This window comes from Phalangium opilio, unplaced genomic scaffold (assembly GCF_054372755.1).
Source record: "Phalangium opilio isolate 3A_F unplaced genomic scaffold, DU_Popi_V2 ptg000056l_1, whole genome shotgun sequence".
Taxonomy (NCBI): Eukaryota; Metazoa; Arthropoda; class Arachnida; order Opiliones; family Phalangiidae; genus Phalangium; species Phalangium opilio.
The window spans coordinates 6,267,156-6,286,935 of record NW_028324175.1 but is presented as its reverse complement, the minus strand read 5'-3'; the positions used below and the strand labels follow the sequence as shown (position 1 = coordinate 6,286,935).

Below are 19,780 nucleotides of genomic sequence, written 5' to 3'. Positions count from 1 at the left end.
TTCCAAGCAGAGTGGGAAATAAGGCGGTGGCACAGGGCAAATTACCAGTTTAAATATTGCCTGGACCCGTTTATAAATTAAATCGGAGGGGGGTCAGTGGTCCACGGGACCACTAATAAAATTCAAGGGTAACCAGACTCCAGACATTATCTCAACTATTTTAATTATCCACTTCAAAAGTTTAGCAGACGATGCGCTCTGGTTAATGGTCATGGACCAGTTTATTTATTCCAGACCATGGGGGGGGGGGTTGCTGGCCCGACGTCCAGTTTTAAAAAAATCCTTATCCTGGATTCCTGATTCCAAGTCAGCCGTCCATCACAGGCTTGGAAATAAGGTTTATTTCTGAACTAGTCCTTCGGACCAGTGACCCCTGATGTCTTAAATGTGAAACTGGTCCCGGGACCAGTGACCCTTCCCCAATTTATTTTTCTACTGGTCCCAGGACTTGTGGTTGTTCTCTCTTCTAAAAAAATCTCTCTCGGCTTAGGGTTGTATACACAACCAGGGCCGGAAATAAGCACAGGACACTGGACATTGTCCAATAAAATTTTAAAATGTCCCATAATCTTTTTAAAACCTAAGGGGGTCACTGGACATTTTGACCAATAAATTTTCCGAAGTTTTGATAGCTTGACTATGAAAATGTGACACTATTTATGCACACGCCAGTGGACAATGTCCAATAAAGTTTCCAGACAAATAGGGGGGGGGTCACTGGACACATGTCCTATAAGAAATTTTTCTTATTTCTGGCCCTGTACACAACTGGACTCCTGGAGTCGAAAATTTATGTTAAAATGAAAATAATTAAAGAGGTCCACATGACAATTTTTAATAAAAGTAGGAATTAATAAACTGGTCATTGGGACCAGTGACCCTCGCGTTTTGAATAAAAAAAAGTGGTCCAAGCTATTAATAAACTGGTTTTTGACCTGTAAACCTGTCTTATTTCCTAGCCTGGTTATGGGTATTTGAAAATATTGGAGTCTTAAATTAAGAACTATAAGTCTTTATTGAGTAATGCTAAATTAAAAATTCGGCCCGTAGGGAGGGAGTTGACACTCCATTGCTATCTTCCCATAGACTCTAATACAATCAAAGGCAGCAGGCTGCCTTTCCCTAGAGACCAGACCCAAACAAGACTACCGAGAGATTATCTTCCCTTTAGCCATGCTTTAGCTAAATGCAAAAATCACTTCATCTACAGATTCTACACTGTGTAGAGCGTAGACAGACATACGAAACCCACCCATAATCCCACTCCCACATACACAATTCAGGCCAAGCAAGCAAACAGCATAGAAGCAAAGACGAGACAATCTTAGGGATTAACATAGTATTTATTTAATGATCCAAAATCTTGAGGGGGAAAACTTTGAATTAATTAAGTGGCCACCAGGGCCAGTAGACCCCAAAGCGTTTAATTTTTAAACTGGCCCAGGTAATTTTTAAACTGGCCATTGGCCTGTGAAAGTGCCTTATTTCCCACACTGGCGTAAATTAACCTAATAACGACGAAACGAAACATTTTTAGAGTTATTTTCGTATGAAATGGACGATTCTGTTGTCAGTTGTGATATAAAACCCAGAGAACACAACCCTTTTATATCACAATTTCGATCAAGAGAATATCAAACCTAACAACATGTGTCCTCATTTTATACAATATTAAAAGCATCTGTTCTGTCAAAATGTCACATTTATCAATTGATTTATATATATATTTAAATATTTATAATTTAATTACATCGGGGATGATAATAGCATAAGGGTCTTAATTTTGAATAAAAAAAGAAAACGGCTAATGTCCGTTTCTGATGGTTTCCAGCTCTCTAAACAGGCTAGGAAATAAGACAGGTTTACAGGTCAAAAAACCAGTTCATTAATAGCTTGGACCACTTTTTTTATTCAAAACGTGAGGGTCACTGGTCCCAGTGACTAGTTTATTAATTCCTACTTTTATTAAAAATTGATATGGGGACCTCTTTAATTATTTTCATTTTAACATAAATTTCGACTCCAGGAGTGCAGTCGTGTATACAACCCTAAGCCGAGAGAGATTTTTTAGAAGAGAGAACGACCACAAGTCCTGAGACCAGTAGAAAATTAAATAGGGGAAGGGTCACTGGTCCCGGGACCAGTTTCATATTTAAGACATCAGGGGTCACTGGTCCGAAGGACTAGTTCAGAAATAAAGCTTATTTCCAAGCCTGTCTCTAAATGTTTTTTTCCTTAAGTGAGCTCTTATTGGCTAGTTCAAACCCACGTGATCTTTGTTTTTTAAACTTCAAAATTCAAACGGCTCTTTGTGTCATACTGTCGTTGCGCGCTGGATGAAATCATTCCCTGACAAGGTTCTGAACGGTTAATCGCGATTAAATTGATTAGTTAATCATTAAAGCGTTGAGATTTATGATAATTACTTAAAATAGTTTAAGTTTTGTTGCTCAGAGGTAAATATATTTACTTAATGTTATAATTAGACCTAAATTTTAACCACTATTTGAAGTACTGTTTGACCAACCGCGTTTGTAATGAGTTTTAATTAAGATTTAATGTTTTAATTATACCAATCACCAATTAATTTTTAAAATAGGCTTAAGATGGATTGGTCTGCCTCAGAGTGGAAGCAAGGCCTACCTGGCCCAGCTTTGCAAAAAATAAACGCTTTAGAAGAACAATGCGGAAAGTTGATTAAAATTAATCAACAGAAACGCCAACTACCGGATCAGCTTGAACAAGTGGTTCAGAAACACAAACAAAAGGTAAGCTCTTTTTATAATATCCCTTACTTATTGACAAGCCACAGCTGGATTTAGTTTAATAGAAGTAGAAATCGTTCATTGCCCTATTACGGAAGACGCTAGTTTCCTATAGAGTAATGGCACCTCCCTACCCTTGGCTACGTTATCTCCTATGAGAAATTAACATGTAGTGCCACTACTCTATTGTTCCGTTTATTTTAAAGCTGTTATTTCTTTAGAATTATTGAATCTGTATTAAATAATTAGACTATACAGTTCTTATTTGTTTAAACATTAACTTTAAACATGAAATTCTGAATAGGGACTTGGCAATTCGGGCTTAACTCCGCCCCCAGCGCCATTATGGTATGTTTTTTTAACAGAATGAAAGCTACATAAGCCCCTCCTCCTGGTAAGTTTTATAGCACTAATAGGGACCTGGCAGTACTACGTCATGCAACGTCAGGCTACCTTCCACTAGTGCTAAAAAACATACCAGGAGGAGGGGCTTATGTAGCTTTCATTCTGTTAAAAAAACATACCATAATGGCGCTGGGGGCGGAGTTAAGCCTGAATTGCCAAGTCCCTATGGAAGGTAGCCTGAGGTTGCGTGACGTAGTACTGCCAAGTCCCTATTCTGTAGATTGGTTACTTTTCCGTTACAGCCAATCTACACATTTTAGTTCTGAATTAATTAATTAATCAATGTTAGGCCTAATGTTAATTAATATCGGGCTGCAAAATATTAAATGGCTCCCCCCTACATTATTCTATCTAAAACCAATCTAAATTTTAGTTCTAAATGCCTCAATATTAGGCCTAAAGTTAATAGGACCTAGAACTTCTAACGGAGTCACGTTACGTTAAATTCATTATAGAATGACTCCCATAAAGACGAACTAAACCAATTAACTCGGGAACTGGCTACATCCCGTGATAATTACGATGAATGTCAAACGCAATTAGCCAAATTAAAACAGGACCTTAACCAAAGAGAATCAAAACAAACTCGAAAACCAACTTGAAAGAAGCACCCATTCAGTGAAATTAGACCAAAACCAATGCACCCCAGTAGACGAAACTAAAAGCATAGTTTCTACTGAAGTTTTTCAACTACGTAAACATGTTGAGCAACTTCAAATTTAAAATAAAACTCTAAAAGCTGAAAAAGCCAAATTGAAGTCCCAAACTCAGGGTGACCACAATTCCTATATTTTATAATTTTTCCTATTTTTTCGATACCTTCCTATAAGTTCCTATAATTTAGACAATTTTCCTATATTTTCCTATTTTTCGAAATCTTTTCACATTTTGCGCGCGCTCACTGTTGTTTTTAGTAGATGTCACTCAAAAATTTTGAAGTGTGACAGACATGAATGCAGTTTTACATTTCTGCCACCAAGGATTAATAATACAAGCTAACGTTTAGCTTGTATTAGTAATCCAGGCTGCCAGCCTGCCACCATGGAGCTATTAGCTGCAATGTAAGGCACTTTTCAGGAAACATAATTCTCACTACGATAAAATTACTCCATGAAAAATGTATGGGGAAACGGGAAAAAATAGAGTTAAAAAAATCTTGTCGTCTGCTTCAGATGGTGGTTTTAGTTTAGTCAGGGCCAGATTAACGGGGAGACCGAGGGGCACTGGCTCTCGAGCACAAGGCTTGTTGGGGCGCATTGAGTTCCCCATCCAACCATACTAAAAACTTGGGGATCGAGTAAAAATTTGCCGAGTAATTGAGAAAAATGTTCAAAAACATACACTCCATAGGAATAGCATTACACCCAACTTTGGAGGCTCATAACTGTTTCTACTAGAGATACGGGGATGTCTTTTGAGTATATTATAGTCCAATTTGTCCCCCATCCAACCATACTAAAAAATAAGGGCTTCGACAAACAGGGACCGAGTAATTAAGCAAGCCTTAGCAACATTTGCTGTTCCTTTTTTTCCTGACTTAAGCGGGCGCACATTATCTCGGCCCCCGGGTGCCATTTCGATGAGGTATCTGGCTAACGAATTTTATTTTATCTTTTTAAATTGAATTGTTTATTAGTGTTTTAGTTTGTTTTGAAAATCCTGTCTTATTAATTCCAAATCACTTGAAACCTATATTTTCCTATTTTTTCAATGGCAAATATCCTATATTTTCCTATTTTTTCAATGGCAAATATCCTATATTTTCCTATTTTTTCAATGGCAAATATCCTATATTTTCCTATTTTTTTAATGAAACATTTCCTATATTTTCCTATAAATCAATTGAAAATTTCCTATTTTCCTATATTTTTCTCAAGGCTTTGTTGTGGTCACCCTGCAAACTGCGTCAAACAATGAAGCTGCCTTCCCGGAGAAAATAGGAACTCCTTCTAAAGGGAGACAAACAAGCGAAAATCGGTTGGATAAAGTTTTAACGGAGAAAAAGCAAGCTGAAGATAAAATTCAAATGTTGGAGAACAAACTTCATCATATGAGCAAGAATATCATGGAGTGCCAACATCACAAATTTGAAGCTGCTAAAAGCTCATTAGAGATGAAGTTCAAGGAAAAGGAGAATGCGTTAAGGGAAGAGTTGAAACAGCATTATCAACAGATTGCCGAGGCTGAGAAACAAATGAATGAGTTTAAAATCAAGTTTAATCAGGCCCAACATCAGCTTTCCGCTTTGGAGTCATTGAAGGCTGCTTTTGAGAAAGAAAAAGCCTTAAATGTGTAGGTTTTGGTTTGTTCTTTAATATTTAATGATCTAGGGTTGGGACAAGGGTCAGGGAGAATTTCAGGGAGTTTAAAAATGGGGTTGAAATGTTTTTGTGTAGTCAGGGAGTTTAATAATGGGTTCTGAGGTTTTTGGGTAGTCAGGAAATTTAAAAGTGGGTTTTTTAAAGGTTTTTGGGTTGTCAGGGAATTTAAAAATGGGTTTTTGAAGGTTTTTGGATAGTCAGGGAATATTATAGATGGGCTTTTAAGGTCTTTGGGCAGTCAGGGAATTTAAAAGTGGGTTTTAAAGGTCTTTGGGAAGTCAGGGAATTTAAAAGTGGGTTTTAAAGGTCTTTGGGAAGTCAGGGAATTTAAAAGTGGGTTTTAAAGGTCTTTGGGAAGTCGGGGAATTTGAGAAATGGGTTTTACACTTTTTTGGGTAGTCAAGGAATTCAAAAATAGGTTTTAAAGGTTTTGTAATAATTTAATTTATTTCAAATTTCTTGCTCAAAGATCCCTCTCAAAAGAAAAACAGGTTTTAATGAAGGAAAACAGTGAGAAATCTAAATGTAAGGGTCTTCATCTCTACTCTCTAAATATTGCTACGTTTTTAATTGGATTTAATTTATTTTAATTTTAATTGAATTTTCCAGGTTTGGAAAATATGGAAAAATTAATGACTGATTTGAAAAATAAGTATCTGGAAATTTTGAATAAATTGGAGACGTCAACTGCCACAGTTGAGGAGAAAAACTAGGAAATATTGTAAGTTTTAAGTCCTATAATTCCTATGAAATCCTATATTTTTGTTTTGAACTTGTTCCGTTTAAGTTCCTCTCAATTTTCAAAGTAAAATCCAATTTGTTATTTTACTTTAGGTTTTTTCTGCATAGTTTAAGCCAAAATAGTATTATATATTAGCGTGTTTTTTTAGTCCTATATTTTCCTATAAAAACACACGGTTTTTTTTTCTCCTATAAAATCCTATAATTCCTGAAATAAAACAAAAATCCTATTTTTCCTTTAAAAAACACTATAAAATCCTATAATTCCTGAAATAAAAAAATCCTATTTTGTATTTTCCCTATAAGGAATTTAAATTTTTGGCTGGGCTCCCTGTTGTTTATTTTTTATTTAATTAATATTTAATTAATATTTAATTATTTAAATGGTTTCCTAATGTTTTCTTTTCAGACGTTTAAAAGAGGAGAATCAACTTCAAATTCACTCAGTTCGAGCTCAATTTGAAGTTCAAAAAGAGAGTTTGGAGTCCAGTGTTAAATCTCATCGAGATAAGTTGGAATCGGGAACATCGGAATTCAGAACCAAACTCAACGAAAAAGAACACGAATTGGAGGAATCGATGGAAAGAGCTCAGTTATTGAAAGAACAAGTGAATAAACTTGAAGTTGAACTTAGCAGTCGTGCAACTAAATTGGAAGCAGTTCAACAAGAATCAAACGAACGTGAAGCCGTCATCAATAACCTCCGAAATAAATACGAATCCGAAACCGCTCACTTTCAAGACGAACTAGAACAAAAAGAACTGAGTTTGAAGCTTCTTCAAACTCAACTTGAGCAATATTCGTTAACCCAGGTACAAAAGACTCACGATTTTGAGGAACAAATATCGTCCCTTACTGCCCAAATTGAACAAAACAACCAAAAACTGCGGGACACCCAACAATTGAAACTTGAAGATGAACATCGTTACCAAGAACAACTTCACGCCAAGGAACTTCAACTTCAAGAAATGTTGAACCAATTACAATTATCAACCGAAGAATTTGCTCAATTGAATAATGAACTCGTGGACACCAATGTTAAACTGGAATCGAGCCAAAATGAGTTGGAATCACTGAGGATTACGAAGTCTTCGAGCGACGATGCCGAAACGTAAGTTTGTTTTTATTTTTTAACATTATACCAAGAAGCGATATCTAGTTTACTAGGGAGAAGGTATAAGATGCCGAAGTATTAGTACGTCATAGCCCTTGTCCCCTTTCAAAATACAAGGGAGGCCGGGCTATTTCGCCTCTCAATAAGTCTTAATTAATTTATTTTACTTATGCATGCATTTCCGTTGTTTTTAACCTTTAATCAGACCAATCGAAACCGAAAGCCAACACCTACGTCAAACTATTTCGGACTTACAATCGGATATCGTTACTTTAAAAGAATCGATACGCGTTAACGAATCGAAAGCCGTTGAACTTCAATCCCAAATCGATTCTTATACCTTAATGGAACAGTCCACCAATGACCTTAAAAGTAAAATAAACCCCGTAATCCCTAATCAATTACCTCTGGACATGAAAGAATCCGCTAATTACGTTGCAGAATTAGAATCTCAACGAGATAAACTTAAATCGGAATTAAATCGTTTGAAAGAAAGTCACGATGACGTATCGGGAAGTAACGCGACCTTATTGGACACGATCCGTGGTAAAGATGACGCGATTACGAAGTTAGAGGACGAGATTAGCGCCTGTCTGTCGTCGATAGTCGAGAAAAATAACTACATTAACGCGTTACAAGCCAGTATGAACCGTGTTCGAGCGTATTTGCAAAGTAGAATGAGTACCGGACGTATTTCTCATCATATGAATAACAAAACAGATTCAAGCGTTTTAGACTATTTATTAAGCGAGTTATCCACCAAAAACGATGCTTTAACCGAAATGCGCAAATTAGTGGATGGTAAAATCGCTTCGGTCGAAAATAAGATGAAGACTTATCAGGATCTACAATATTCAGTGCCTTTAAACGAAAGTTTGCGCAAAATGGAAGGGTTGAAGGCTTTTTTCCAAGAAAGTCTGCGAAGTCTCGCCAATATCAATAAGGAATTGGATGAGATGGAAGGTGCGGTTGCGGTTTCGGTTCCCGAAGATGTTGTCGATAACGCGTGCGGAGATTACGTAATTGCTGCTGATGTTGCTAGCGCCGCCGCTGGTGGTAGTGTTGATAAGAAGCATGGTAATGTTTATCAAGCTATGGAAATTATTTGCGGAAAATTGGAAATGACTCTTAGTACTTTCGAAGATAATGTGGCAAGGTTAGATGTTGCTCAAAATTCTTTTGGTTTTGGTTTTGGGTTTTGTCGAGGGGTTAATCACTATCTGATTAGTGGTGTACTGGGAACTGATTAGGGGTAATCGTTTTAGCACTGGCAACTTGTCAAGGGGATTGGAAGGTAATATTATGCCTTTAGTATTGGTAAACTTACAGCGTGTACACCGATTACGATCGATGAGTGAATGGCCCCTCGGTTTTTTCTAGCCTTTTTTGGGGGGCAGGGGGCTTGCCAGGGTTCATACAAATATGGAAAACATGGAAAAATCAGGGAAATAAGTAGTTGACAAGAAACTCAATATGGTAAATTTTTGGTAAAATTCAGGGAAATCCGGGAAATGAATAGTTTACAGAAAAATTCAATTTAGTAATTTTTAGTAAAATCAAGAAGTGATATCTAGTTTACTAGGGAGAAGGTATAAATTCGCGCCACATTTCCAGCTTTATCTCCAGTCCAAACGTATAGTAGGTCCGGAGTTAATCCCCGCCGCCTCTAAATTACAGCCATCATCTCATTGGTTCTTGAAAACTCACGTCAGCGTGACGCGAATGACGAAAACTACGCATTTTCCGACTGAGGAGAGGCGAAATAGCCCGGCCTCTTTTACGTCCCCCCCCCTTGTATTTTGAAGGGGGGACTGGGACTATGGTGCGCGAATACTTAGGCAACTTATACATTCTCCCTAACGAATTAGATATCGTTTCTTGGTAAAATTTAGGGAAATCAGGTTAAGGTTTGAGTAACATTCATTGTTATTACTCCATGTATGGGGGGAAAAAACCTGGAAAACTCAGGGAAAGAACATGGAAATCGGTTTTCCAAAGGTTGTACGAACCCTGGTTTGCTATTTATTGGTATTATCATGAGTTTATGTGATATGTGTTAACGTCACGTGTTCTTGAACAAAAACGGTTCAAGTATACTAAGCAAAATTACGCCGAATCTGTAGAAACCTCATAACGCGGCGCAAAATCCCAATTAAATTTAATTCACTAATGTAGATTAAAGAATGGCAAACCTTTGGAATTCCCTCTCGAGGAAGAAATATTAAAATTAAGAGAAAGAGTTAAAAACGTCGAAGACGCTAATGACGTCTTGAAAAATTCAAACGCCAGTTTAGAAAATGAAATTCAAATATTCGAAATTGAAATTACAAAATTGAAAAACGAAGTCCGTTACCGCGATGATACGGTCAAGCAATTATCGGCGACTATCGAAGAAATTGAATTAAATTTGGAAGAAATTTTTAAGGAAAAAAATTTAGCCGTTGAAAAAGTATCGCAATTAGAAACCCAAAACTCAAATCTCTCCCAAGAAATAATCGAATTAAACGAAAGAATCGAAACCTGTAACGAAATATAGCTTGGGAGAGCTTTTTTATAGACTAGTGGCGGTAGAGAGGGGCGTAGACTGTGTATCCCTCCATCTGGGCGCGTTCTTGTAAGAGAGCATACTGTGCGCTCCCAGTAGGCGGATGACACTGAGCTAAGAGATAGAAGGGTATGACGTTTGCATACGTAGTACTGCCATTACTTTATACCGTAGCTCAACGGACTGAAACATCGAGCACGCTCGCGCAATTAAATGAAAAGTTAGTTAATTCTAAAATAGAATTAGACTTTTGGATCGATTCGGTTTTGGTAAATAAAAGATAAGGAGCACGACAAAATTTTTAAAATTCAACAATAACTGTTTATTACGAAAAATTAACTAAAAGATTAAAAAGAGAGATTGAAAAAAATAGTTTTTTTTAATGATTGATTTACACGTTCGCACTAGTATTTTAACCTTTGTTAGCGCTTGAAAATTTAAGGTTAATAACTAAGTTTATTGATTAATCCGCGCTTTAATTATTTGCTCACCGCACAATTTAAGTTCCTTTGTAAAGCACAATTATTCCTTAATTAACTAATGGTTTAGATCTGGCGCTAAATTTTCAATCTAAACTCGCACTCGCACTCTTACTAGGTACATTTTTACTTAGTTTTTATTCTTAGGGCTTGGCGCGCACTTTCTAGCTTACCCTTTTTCTAACTGCTCATGAGAACTTGCTGTTCAAGACTGACTTTTTTATTTTTCTATTATTGACCAATTCAACTAGTGTGGTACTAGGACGCGCTCTGTCCCTGCGCTCTCTGGGTTGGTTTTTTTTTAGTAAACCGGTCGACTTAGTGACGTACCCAGTTTTTTTCCGAAGCTTAAAATTTTCGATGCTTTTACAAGAATGTTGAAAACAACCTCGATCTTAACAGCGCGGAAAAATACTTTTTACAATAAACAAGACGGCCCAAGGGCTCGTAGTAGTAGCCATATCGTACGAGTGAATAGCCCCTCTATACCCTACCCTAATGAGTGGATAACCCCTCTATACCTTACCCTAATGAGTGAATAGCGCTATCTTTTTCAATGCTTAAATGATGTACCGTGCATAAAATCAGAGTTAATAGCCCCTCGATTCCCTACTCTAAACAGTGATAAAATTATAACCGTATAAATTTACTTATGATGTAATTCTAATATTCCGGCCAATCGAAGAACAGATAGTATTAGTGATAATCCCCTCGATGAGTTTACAACATAGACTTATGCCGATTCACACTTATCGCATATTATAAATTTCTAACAAGGACTTATGCCCAGAAACTTTTGAAAGAGAAAGTTTAGTTACAGTGATTACGCATTTTAGTGATTATCCCCTCGAATTACCTTTAGCAATGCTAAAATGATCAAACGCATAACGCTCATTTAACACTATGTTAGCTCTATCTAAACCCACATTTGAATTAACCACCAAAAACGTTCCAGTCAAACATAACATAGATAACGATAGCTACCGAACGAGAGCGAAACACATGAGGAGAAACGGGGAAAATCGTTATCTATTTAATTAGCACATAAATAAAAAGAAAATAAATATAAAAACCCCAAACATACAAATTCATAAGTATCCGACCCCACAGATAAAAATTCAAAAGTATTCGACCCCACAGATTAAGAGGTACCCCAACCCACATCACCCCGACATTTTAGAGATAAAAATAAATAATAAAAAACTCGGAGTTATTAAGTCTCTATGGTTCAGTTGGTAGAATGTCTGCCTATTGCCCCAGCGACCCGGGTTCGATTCCCGGGTCTGACCTGAAAAATTTTTAATTAAAATTAAATCTCTAACCGAGCCCAGTTACCCCAATGGGTGGGTTGTGGTAATATAAAGTTCCTTTTAAGCTAAAATCTGACGATAACGAAAGCGAAAACTCAAGTACTACTACTACTACTACTACTACTACTACTACTACTACTACTACTACTGCTGCTACTACTACTACTACTACTACTACTACTACGGCTCGGGTCAAACTAAGAGCCTATCGTATACTACGATATGGCTAAAAACGAAAGCAAACTTAAAATTGAAAACAACTTGAAAAATAGGCTAATACAAATAAAAAAATTACATTCGCAAGAGAAAATTACAAGGTTTAAAATAATTAACAAAAAAGTCAATTTTTGAGTTCAATTAGTTTCAAATTATTGTTCAAACCTTAAATTCATACTCGAAAAATCTTGATACGACCTCGAATTTGGAGCCCGAAATTAAATGTCTCGAATGGAAACCGAAATTAAATTAGTAGAAATGACCCAAAATGAGATGGTCTTAACGGAAAAGTTGCGTGAAACCTCGGCTACAAACCAGAACAACCTTGATGAAATCCAGCGTTTAAATGAAGAGATTGAACAACTCAAAGCTGACAACCCCAAAACGGAAGTAATGGAACAGCTTCAAGTTGTTTTGAGCGAGAAGAAAGCGGAAGTTCAATCGAATTCCGAGGAAATATCCAATTTGAAACAATTAGTACACGATTACGAAGAGTAAATTGGGAATTTGAAGTTGGCTTCCGAGAAACTTATAGGCGAGTTGACGTTAGCGAGACAGTACGCCTATGAAGTCGTCGAGGAGTTGAGTCGAGCCAAAGACGCGTTGAAAGAAAAGAAGGCCAAGTTGACTCAAATGGAATACGAAATAAACCATCTGAAGGAATGTTTAAATTCAGTTGAGATGCGCAATAAAGATCTTGAAGATAGCGTTCTAGATTTGTCGAATTTGAAGATTGTAGTTCAGGATTTGGAGTTGAAGCTGAAGAAATCTACCGTTCGTGAATCGCAACTCGTCGAGTATAAGGTGAAGTACGAGGAAGTCGACGAATCTTCGAAAAACTTGCGACAATTGGTGGATGAGTTGCAATTAGAGAAACAGAAGTGGATCGCCAAAGAAGGCCAGTATCTGATGTCCCAGAAACAATTGGAACTCGTTAAACAATCGAAACTTGAAGTTGAAGACAACTTGAAGACCCTACAAGAAGATGTTAACGCTTATCAAACGAAGTTGGCCAATTTGGAGAACCAATACGATGAGAAACAACAAACAGTTCGTGAAATGGAATCTAAGGTCGCTGAACTTAAGAAGTATTTGGATGAGAAGACACAGACACTTGAGGAACAGTTGGTTGTGAATGAGAACTTGAAAACTGAACTGAACGAAACATTGTACAAGAACGAGCAAGAATCGTTGCAAGTCAAAGCCGAAATCACCAAAGCTCGAGAACCAGGTAAGTTTAACTTTTAATGACGTCCCATTCGTTGCTTGTTTCTTAAAATTATAAAATTTAGGAACATTTTCAGTGGGCGGGGCTAAATCTAGTCAACCCCTAACTCCCACCGCTTCTGCTATGTTGTCGAGTTTGAAGAGTTACGATTCGACTGGTAGTTCTTACGCTACCAATAAAAAAAGACTCTTGCAAGATACCAATAGTGATGATAAAGAGTGCAAGGTTCAATAGGTTTAAGGGCATTCCATCATTTGCTACTTCTTTTTTATGTTTTTTTTTTCATATTTTTAAGGGCCTATGTTTGTTTCTAATGAGAGTTCAATAAAGGTATCTTCTTTTCTTAAAATCGAATTCATTTATAGGCCTAATTTATTATATTCAAAGTAGCCTCTTAAAGTTAAATCGTGTAATTCAACTTCCTAACTTAATTGTTAACGAAAATATTCAGGTTTGTTCGATTTTTAAGCCTAAACACGTGTAGTTACGACGTTAGAATTTTGGCGCCTTTCTTTTCTTAAAATTGAATTTATTTATAAGCCTAATTATTTATTACGTTCAAAATAACCTCTTAAAATTACGTTAAATCGTTAAATTCATCATTTTTAGCTTAATTTTCAATAAATCTATAAAGGTTTGTTCGATTTTTAAGCCTACACGCGTGTCGTTTCGAAGTTTGAAATTTTGGCGCCTTTTATAATGATGTAGTAAGGGGCGCTTTACTCGTTGCAACTTTTCGAATCACTAGGCCTAGCAGACGACGTTTAAAATTAGGCTTACAAAATTAAATTTAAATACTAATTAATTCCGGATTGCCTTCGCGGCTAAATTTAAGAATAGCCCCTGCTCTTCCAAAATGTATCTTAAGGCGCGTTTTCAATCAAGATTTTTTTTGAACAAAAATTAAGGTTTTGCTTCAAACGTAGCAGCGGAAAGCCGAAGCAAAAAATCTTGGTGTTTTCAAACAAGCATCAAATTCAGCTTTTCGTCTTTTCATGCTTTAAACCTTCGAGAAGCAGATATCTAAATGAGTTTGATATTTGCTTCTCATTTTCTTAAAGATTTTGCCGCTCAAAAAGAAAATATCGTCTACACACATGAAAATGTAATTTAAGTCACGCCCACTTGTAATTTTTTATTCTTTTAAAGCTTGTTTGAAAACGATACGAGTTTCAGCTTTTCCGTTCTAATTTTGAAGATTTTTTATCTTCGAAAGCCCGTCAAAAGTTCCCAAAAAAGCCACAGCAAAAAGCTTGGAAAAAGTTGATTGAAAACGGGCATTTATATTATATTTATGTTAAAAAAATATTGAGTATGCAATTAATAAAAGACCCGACACACTTGTGTCTAAAGCGAAAGGCTAATTTCCTATCTTCAAATAGAGTTTTGCGGTCAACTGAGTCAGAAATACGATAAAAAGTATTTTCCATGGGGTTTCTAACTTTTTGCAGTGCTTTTTGTTAGAAGGGAATGCGCGGCTCCTTTGACCCTTTGAAGTCGTGAATGGGCGCTTCCGGGTGCGGTTCGCCAGATCGAGGCTTCCTAGTCTTAAAAGAAGCCGATGCGAAAGGCTAATTTCCTATCTTCAAATAGAGTTTTGCGGTCAACTGAGACAGAAATACGGATAAAAGTATTCTCCATGGGGTTTCTAACTTTTTGTTAGAAGGGAAAGCGCGGCTTCTTTAACCCTTTGAAGTCGTGAATGGGCGCTTCCGGGTAGCTGCAAGGCTTCCTTGACTTAAAAGAAGCCGACTTTTTAAATTACTCGTTGAAAGTAGGCAGACTTCCGGCTGCTTGGAAAAGGGTTAATGTTGTCCCTCTATATAAGGGTTCTTCCTTAGACAGATCTGATATGGCGTCCTACCGTCCTATATCCTTATCCTCTGTTTTCTGTAAAATTATGGAATCAATTGTATCTGATTTCATTAATTCTAAATGTATTAAGCCTGGCGTGCTCCCTGAAAAGCAGTTTGGTTTTAGAAAGGGTTTCAGTTGCGTAACGCAGTTAGTCCAGGCTTTCCATTCATGGGCTTCTTTGTTGGACTTACGTGTACCATCTGATGTACATGTCATAATTTTTGACTGGAAAAAAGCCTTTGACTCTGTTCCTCATGATCGCCTCATTTTTAAGCTTTATGGTGTGGGTATTCGCGGTCCTATCCTAGCTTGGGTTGCTGATTTCTTAAGGAATCGTGAACAGAGAGTTGTCTTTCAAGGTGAGTTTTCGGGTTATCAACCTGTTACCTCTGGCGTACCCCAGGGATCAATATTGGGTCCTTTACTGTTTATTCTGTACGCCCATGATCTTCACCTTGGTATTTCCCCTGATACAAACCTTTGGCAATACGCTGATGATTCCTTTCTCTCTCGAGCTGTGCGCTCTATGTCGGACACTGTGTTACTTCAGAGAGATATAAATATAATCGTTGTCTCTTGTCTCTAAATGTATCGAAATGTTCATATATCATTTTAACTAGACGTCGCAATGCATTTAATGTCAATCTAATCAAATCTTGCCTCGGGTCTTTAAATGTAAGTTACTTGGGATTTTTATTTCAAGTGATTTAAAATGGGCTGACCATGTCTTATATATTATCTCTAAAGCCAGGCGCTTGACTGGTTTAATTAATAGAACTTTTGGTCGTTCAAAAGCAGCTATTATAGCGTTTAAGGCTCTGGTAATTCCTGTTTTGGAATATGGGTCTGTGGTATGGTCTCCTCATTTACGAAAGGATATTGACAGTGTTGAACGGGTTTTGAGACATTTTACTTCTTATCAATTGAACCAGTCATGGTTTAATAATGTGCAAAATTGCAATAGAGTACAATATGGTGATCGTTTAAAGACACTGAATTTTTTACCTATGTATGCACTAAGACAGTTTTCTAGTCTCGTCTTTTTATACCGGGTAATCTACTGTCATTATACCTTTCCTTTACTAGATTATGTCATTATTAATGAAAGGCATGAAATTTTGACATTTGCCATTGGTAAAGCTAGATGTGATGCACTTTTTCATTCATTTTTTTTTCGTGTCGTTAGGGATTGGAATTCTCTCCCAATTGACATAAGGTGTAGTAATACGCTAGCCTGTTTTAAATTTAAATTGTATCAAAAATTTTTAAATGACGATTGTATATTATAATTACTTTTATTCCTCTTCGATTTCATCTATTTAACTATGGTTTTACATGACTATTGGTTTTTATAATTTTCTTTGTTTTAATTTAATTTGTGTATTTTTTTTTCTTTTTTTTTGTATTTGTCTGGGTCAACAAGCTCTGTACTGGGAGTTACTCCTTTTCTTGTTGGCCTCCAATTTATATATTGGGAAATAAAAATTATTATTATTATTATTATTATGCGATAGAGCCGATACTACGTGCATTCCTCTGGTGATAGACGGGTTGGAATTTCGGGGAACGACCTTCAGGGGGGTTTCACAAGGACGCTGCATTCCATAAACAGACACAATAGAAGCCGACTATTTCCGGTATGCCTTGAAATGAGGAAGAAGGGGTGAGTTATTTTTAGCCTCACCGTCTATTAATAGCGTGGATCATTAGATTGACCTGGTCTGTACCTTTTCGAAATTATTTGTGATGTAAAATTCGTCATCAGAAGTAAGATGAGACTAGAAGTACTGAACTAACCAAATTCTTCACTTGGCGAAAGTGAATATTCTTGATAACACACCAAAGGTTGGCCCTCTGGTAGCGGTTTCTGAATTTTCCCTCCAAAAAGTGAGACGCTCGTGGCGGTAGACGGCCAAACTAGGTTCAAGCACCCACGTCCGTGTTCCGCGGCTTTAGGTTTAGGGGAAGGGGTAGGAAATTTTTTGGAACTCGACCAATTTTTTCTCTCTAGTGTAGGCACGATGGAAGCGGCATAAAATCCTCAAATTTGTTCAATAGTGCCTGGATCTACTACCAATGCTAGAGCTCTTTACTTCTAGTCTCATCTTACTTCTGGTAATGCTAGAGACTCGCAGCTCGAGCTAGTTCGAGAACGACAAGCGAGAATTGACTGCACTCTGTTAATTTTGCAGTCCACTAGGTCCTATTCAGTCTGTACTATAAGCCTGTGACAGCGCCAAAACCAGTCGTCGCTTTACTAAAATCTATCTCACGTTTCATCTACCTCATTTCATGACAAGCTCTCAGTAACCAGTGACAAACTTGTAGAACATTTTTTTTTGCTTTTGTTGACATAGTCCAAGCGTGCCGAGCTTACTAAAGTATACCGCCCATATCTCCAAGTTTGATCTTGCTTTCTCGCCCATAGTTGACGTAGAGGATGACAAAGATAAGGCGAGGAGGTCAATCCGTCCATGTGCAAAGGATGTGCGTCCTAAAACTAAACGTACCGAAAATTGTTTTTACTACCCCCCTATTTTCCCATTTTTCGGCGGATTTTATAAATCGCGTTTCTATCTCCCTCTCTTTCTCCTCTTTGATTTATCCATCGTTACAGGCGCGAATCTTACGAAGTAAATTTTTATAGAAAGTCCGCGGACTCTGAAGTCTTAGCTACTATAGTTCAACGGAACGCTGAAGAAATGATAGCTGATATGTTGTCCGAGAAAGTCGCCTTTAATCCAAAGCCTAGATTGCAAAATTTCATCTTTAACATCATATCTCAAACTGCTTTTGGGTAAAACCAGGAAACGAAACTTGCCGAATATCGTGGGTTTAATCTATTATTACTAAAACTTTAGATTGGACGAGTTAACCGAAGCAGAGCGTCAAATAATGATGAAAGAGTTCGATCTTTTTCACGAGAGTATGACCATTTCCCCCGGAGACTTTTCGCCTATTCTTTATCCGTTTTTTCGCAAGTTTGAAAAGACTATACAAAACGCAGCGGAAGCTGTTGGGGCATTTTTGATGGACAGATTGAAAGAAATTAAGAAAGATTACAATCCTGGTTATAAATTATTTTTATTTAAGAAACAACTAACCATTAAAGGGAGGGTGAAGTAGAAAATCAAGTGATTTTTTTATCGATTCTTCTACTAATTATAAGACCAGTCTGCATAGTCAAACATTCAGGAAATACTTCCGAATGATTTTAAAATTCAAATTAGGTTCAGATTTTAGGGATAATTTTAAAGAAAGTCCTCCGACCAATCGCGTAACGCCCTGCCTTTTTATCAACAAAATTCTCGTGGCACGCTCCATGTCTCGCGCCACGATTGTCACGTTGCGCGCCTAATTTTATCAAATCTCGTGATAAATTTCATTCGACACGAAACGTGCCACGAGAATTTTGTTAACAAGAAGGCAGGGCGTTAAGCGATTGGTCGGAGGTCCTTCTTTAAAATTATCTTTAAAATCTGAACCTAATTTGAATTTTAAAATCATTCGGAAGTATTTCCTCAATGTTTCACTATGCAGACTGGTTTTATAATTAGTAGAACATTTGATAAAAAATCACTTGATTTTCCACTTCCCCCTCCCTTTAAGAGAAATCTATATCTACGTGTAATAACTCTAAATATATATATATACTCTAGATGAATTACGTCACTTCACGGATTCCGTGATCGCTTCTGGTATCGAAGCTGAATCCGAGGAATCTGAAAACAAAACTTACTTAACTGATCGCCATTTGCAAGGAATATTAGGCGACTTTTTTTGGGTATTGTTAAGGCATTGTTTTTTAACGCGATAGACCATTAAAAATAGCTGTCTCTTAAACGCTATACTTATGTTTTCAGCTGGTACCGACGCAACTACAACTGCCATCACGTGGGTATTCGAAGCTTTAGCTGCCTTTCCTGAAATTCAGGAAAAAATTCGTGAAGAAATAGACGACAACATAGGTACAAACGTTTTCGTAATTGCGTAGGATTCAATAGATGGGTCGCGGGGAGTTCTTTTCCTCTCCCGTCTTAACGGTCTTACGTTATTATGAAACTTAAAGGCCAACTTCCAAAGAAAACGGTTCTAGCGAACTGAAAACCGAGCATCGAGACTAAGAATGTAGTGACCGTGCCGATTTTCGAATCCCCGCTGGGGTAAAAGATGGAAGGGTTCTCTCTAAATGAAAGTCGTGCAATGTGGTTCTAGAGAACTGAAGATGAACAACAGAAATCCTTTTCATCTTTTTTCCTCTCGAATTTTGCTTTCCTCGGAAGGAAATTCTCTATTGCGATTAACGCATACACAATGACGCATAAACATTTAGAGACGGTCCCCATCCCTACTTTAAGAAGGTTCTGTTCGGATCTCAATTGAGCTACGCTTTTCAACACTTAGCCTACCGCTGTAGTTGTTAGTGTATTATCGTTGTTTTAATATCATAAAGAAAAAAATATAAGAAATATTTAGCCCTGAATTCTACATATTTCTATAATTTAGTATAATTTTAGTTAATCAATTTAGAAACTCTGGTCTGGAGAGTTTTAATTTACAATATAATGTTTGAAACATTAATTAGGATAGCAAATTATCTTTTGTTTTCTAGAAAATTAATCATAATTTTAGAAAACTCTCTTCCGATTCTATTACGTAACCACACGTATCTAAAGAGAATTTCATCTTATACAGTGTGTTCCATTGTTCTATGGCATTTTGCCTCATGGGATACCGTTTACGAGTTATAATTGGAGTGTTTTACGGATGACCCCTAATTTAGCATTGCCTGTCAGTTT

General features: G+C 36.9%; 4 protein-coding genes across 6 annotated transcripts in view; all 4 read left to right on the top strand.

Annotated features, from left to right (window-relative positions):
- The window catches only part of LOC149668263 (uncharacterized), a 31,501-nt gene extending 24,720 nt beyond the window's left edge, over positions 1-6,781 (top strand). The window contains exons 1-6 of one of the 3 annotated variants that reach the window (XM_089841151.1): positions 2,276-2,456; positions 2,600-2,768; positions 5,048-5,462; positions 5,961-6,016; positions 6,101-6,212; positions 6,642-6,781. In XM_089841151.1, coding sequence (XP_089697277.1) covers positions 5,197-5,462; positions 5,961-6,016; positions 6,101-6,204 — 426 coding nt within the window. In that variant the 5' untranslated portion in view covers positions 2,276-2,456; positions 2,600-2,768; positions 5,048-5,196 and the 3' untranslated portion in view covers positions 6,205-6,212; positions 6,642-6,781. Of the gene's footprint in view, positions 1-2,275; positions 2,457-2,599; positions 2,769-3,115; positions 3,160-5,047; positions 5,463-5,960; positions 6,017-6,100; positions 6,213-6,641 lie in introns of those variants that run through there. The other 2 variants (XM_089841152.1, XM_089841153.1) reach the window with 2 other exon arrangements.
- LOC149668262 (uncharacterized) lies at positions 6,238-10,265 on the top strand. The gene is made up of 5 exons (XM_089841266.1): positions 6,238-6,296; positions 6,642-7,343; positions 7,552-7,988; positions 8,067-8,502; positions 9,522-10,265. Exons 1-5 carry the CDS (start codon positions 6,238-6,240, stop codon positions 9,880-9,882), a joined length of 1,995 nt encoding a protein of 664 aa, XP_089697392.1. The 3' UTR covers positions 9,883-10,265.
- Positions 10,266-12,154: 1,889 nt separating this feature from the next.
- Positions 12,155-13,358, top strand: LOC149668261 (uncharacterized). The gene is made up of 3 exons (XM_089841265.1): positions 12,155-12,331; positions 12,410-13,127; positions 13,189-13,358. Exons 1-3 carry the CDS (start codon positions 12,155-12,157, stop codon positions 13,356-13,358), a joined length of 1,065 nt encoding a protein of 354 aa, XP_089697391.1.
- Positions 13,359-16,501: 3,143 nt separating this feature from the next.
- LOC149668260 (uncharacterized) lies at positions 16,502-19,319 on the top strand. Its single transcript, XM_089841139.1, has 5 exons — positions 16,502-16,644; positions 17,629-17,778; positions 17,843-18,051; positions 18,641-18,765; positions 18,845-19,319. Exons 1-5 carry the CDS (start codon positions 16,631-16,633, stop codon positions 18,893-18,895), a joined length of 549 nt encoding a protein of 182 aa, XP_089697265.1. The 5' UTR covers positions 16,502-16,630; the 3' UTR covers positions 18,896-19,319.
- The last annotated feature ends 461 nt before the right edge of the window (positions 19,320-19,780 follow it).

Bases quoted from the DNA above. Each gene is read 5' to 3' on its own strand.
- LOC149668262 (XM_089841266.1), top strand. From the start codon at position 6,238: ATGAAATCCTATATTTTTGTTTTGAACTTGTTCCGTTTAAGTTCCTCT. The intron at 7,344-7,551 runs GTAAGTTTGTTT...ACCTTTAATCAG, and splicing joins TCGAGCGACGATGCCGAAAC to ACCAATCGAAACCGAAAGCC. The intron at 7,989-8,066 runs GTATGAACCGTG...ATAACAAAACAG, and splicing joins CATTAACGCGTTACAAGCCA to ATTCAAGCGTTTTAGACTAT.
- LOC149668261 (XM_089841265.1), top strand. From the start codon at position 12,155: ATGACCCAAAATGAGATGGTCTTAACGGAAAAGTTGCGTGAAACCTCG. The intron at 12,332-12,409 runs GTTCAATCGAAT...GGGAATTTGAAG, and splicing joins TGAGCGAGAAGAAAGCGGAA to TTGGCTTCCGAGAAACTTAT. The intron at 13,128-13,188 runs GTAAGTTTAACT...TATAAAATTTAG, and splicing joins CACCAAAGCTCGAGAACCAG to GAACATTTTCAGTGGGCGGG.
- LOC149668260 (XM_089841139.1), top strand. The intron at 17,779-17,842 runs GTAAAACCAGGA...CTAAAACTTTAG, and splicing joins ATATCTCAAACTGCTTTTGG to ATTGGACGAGTTAACCGAAG. The intron at 18,766-18,844 runs GTATTGTTAAGG...TTATGTTTTCAG, and splicing joins TATTAGGCGACTTTTTTTGG to CTGGTACCGACGCAACTACA.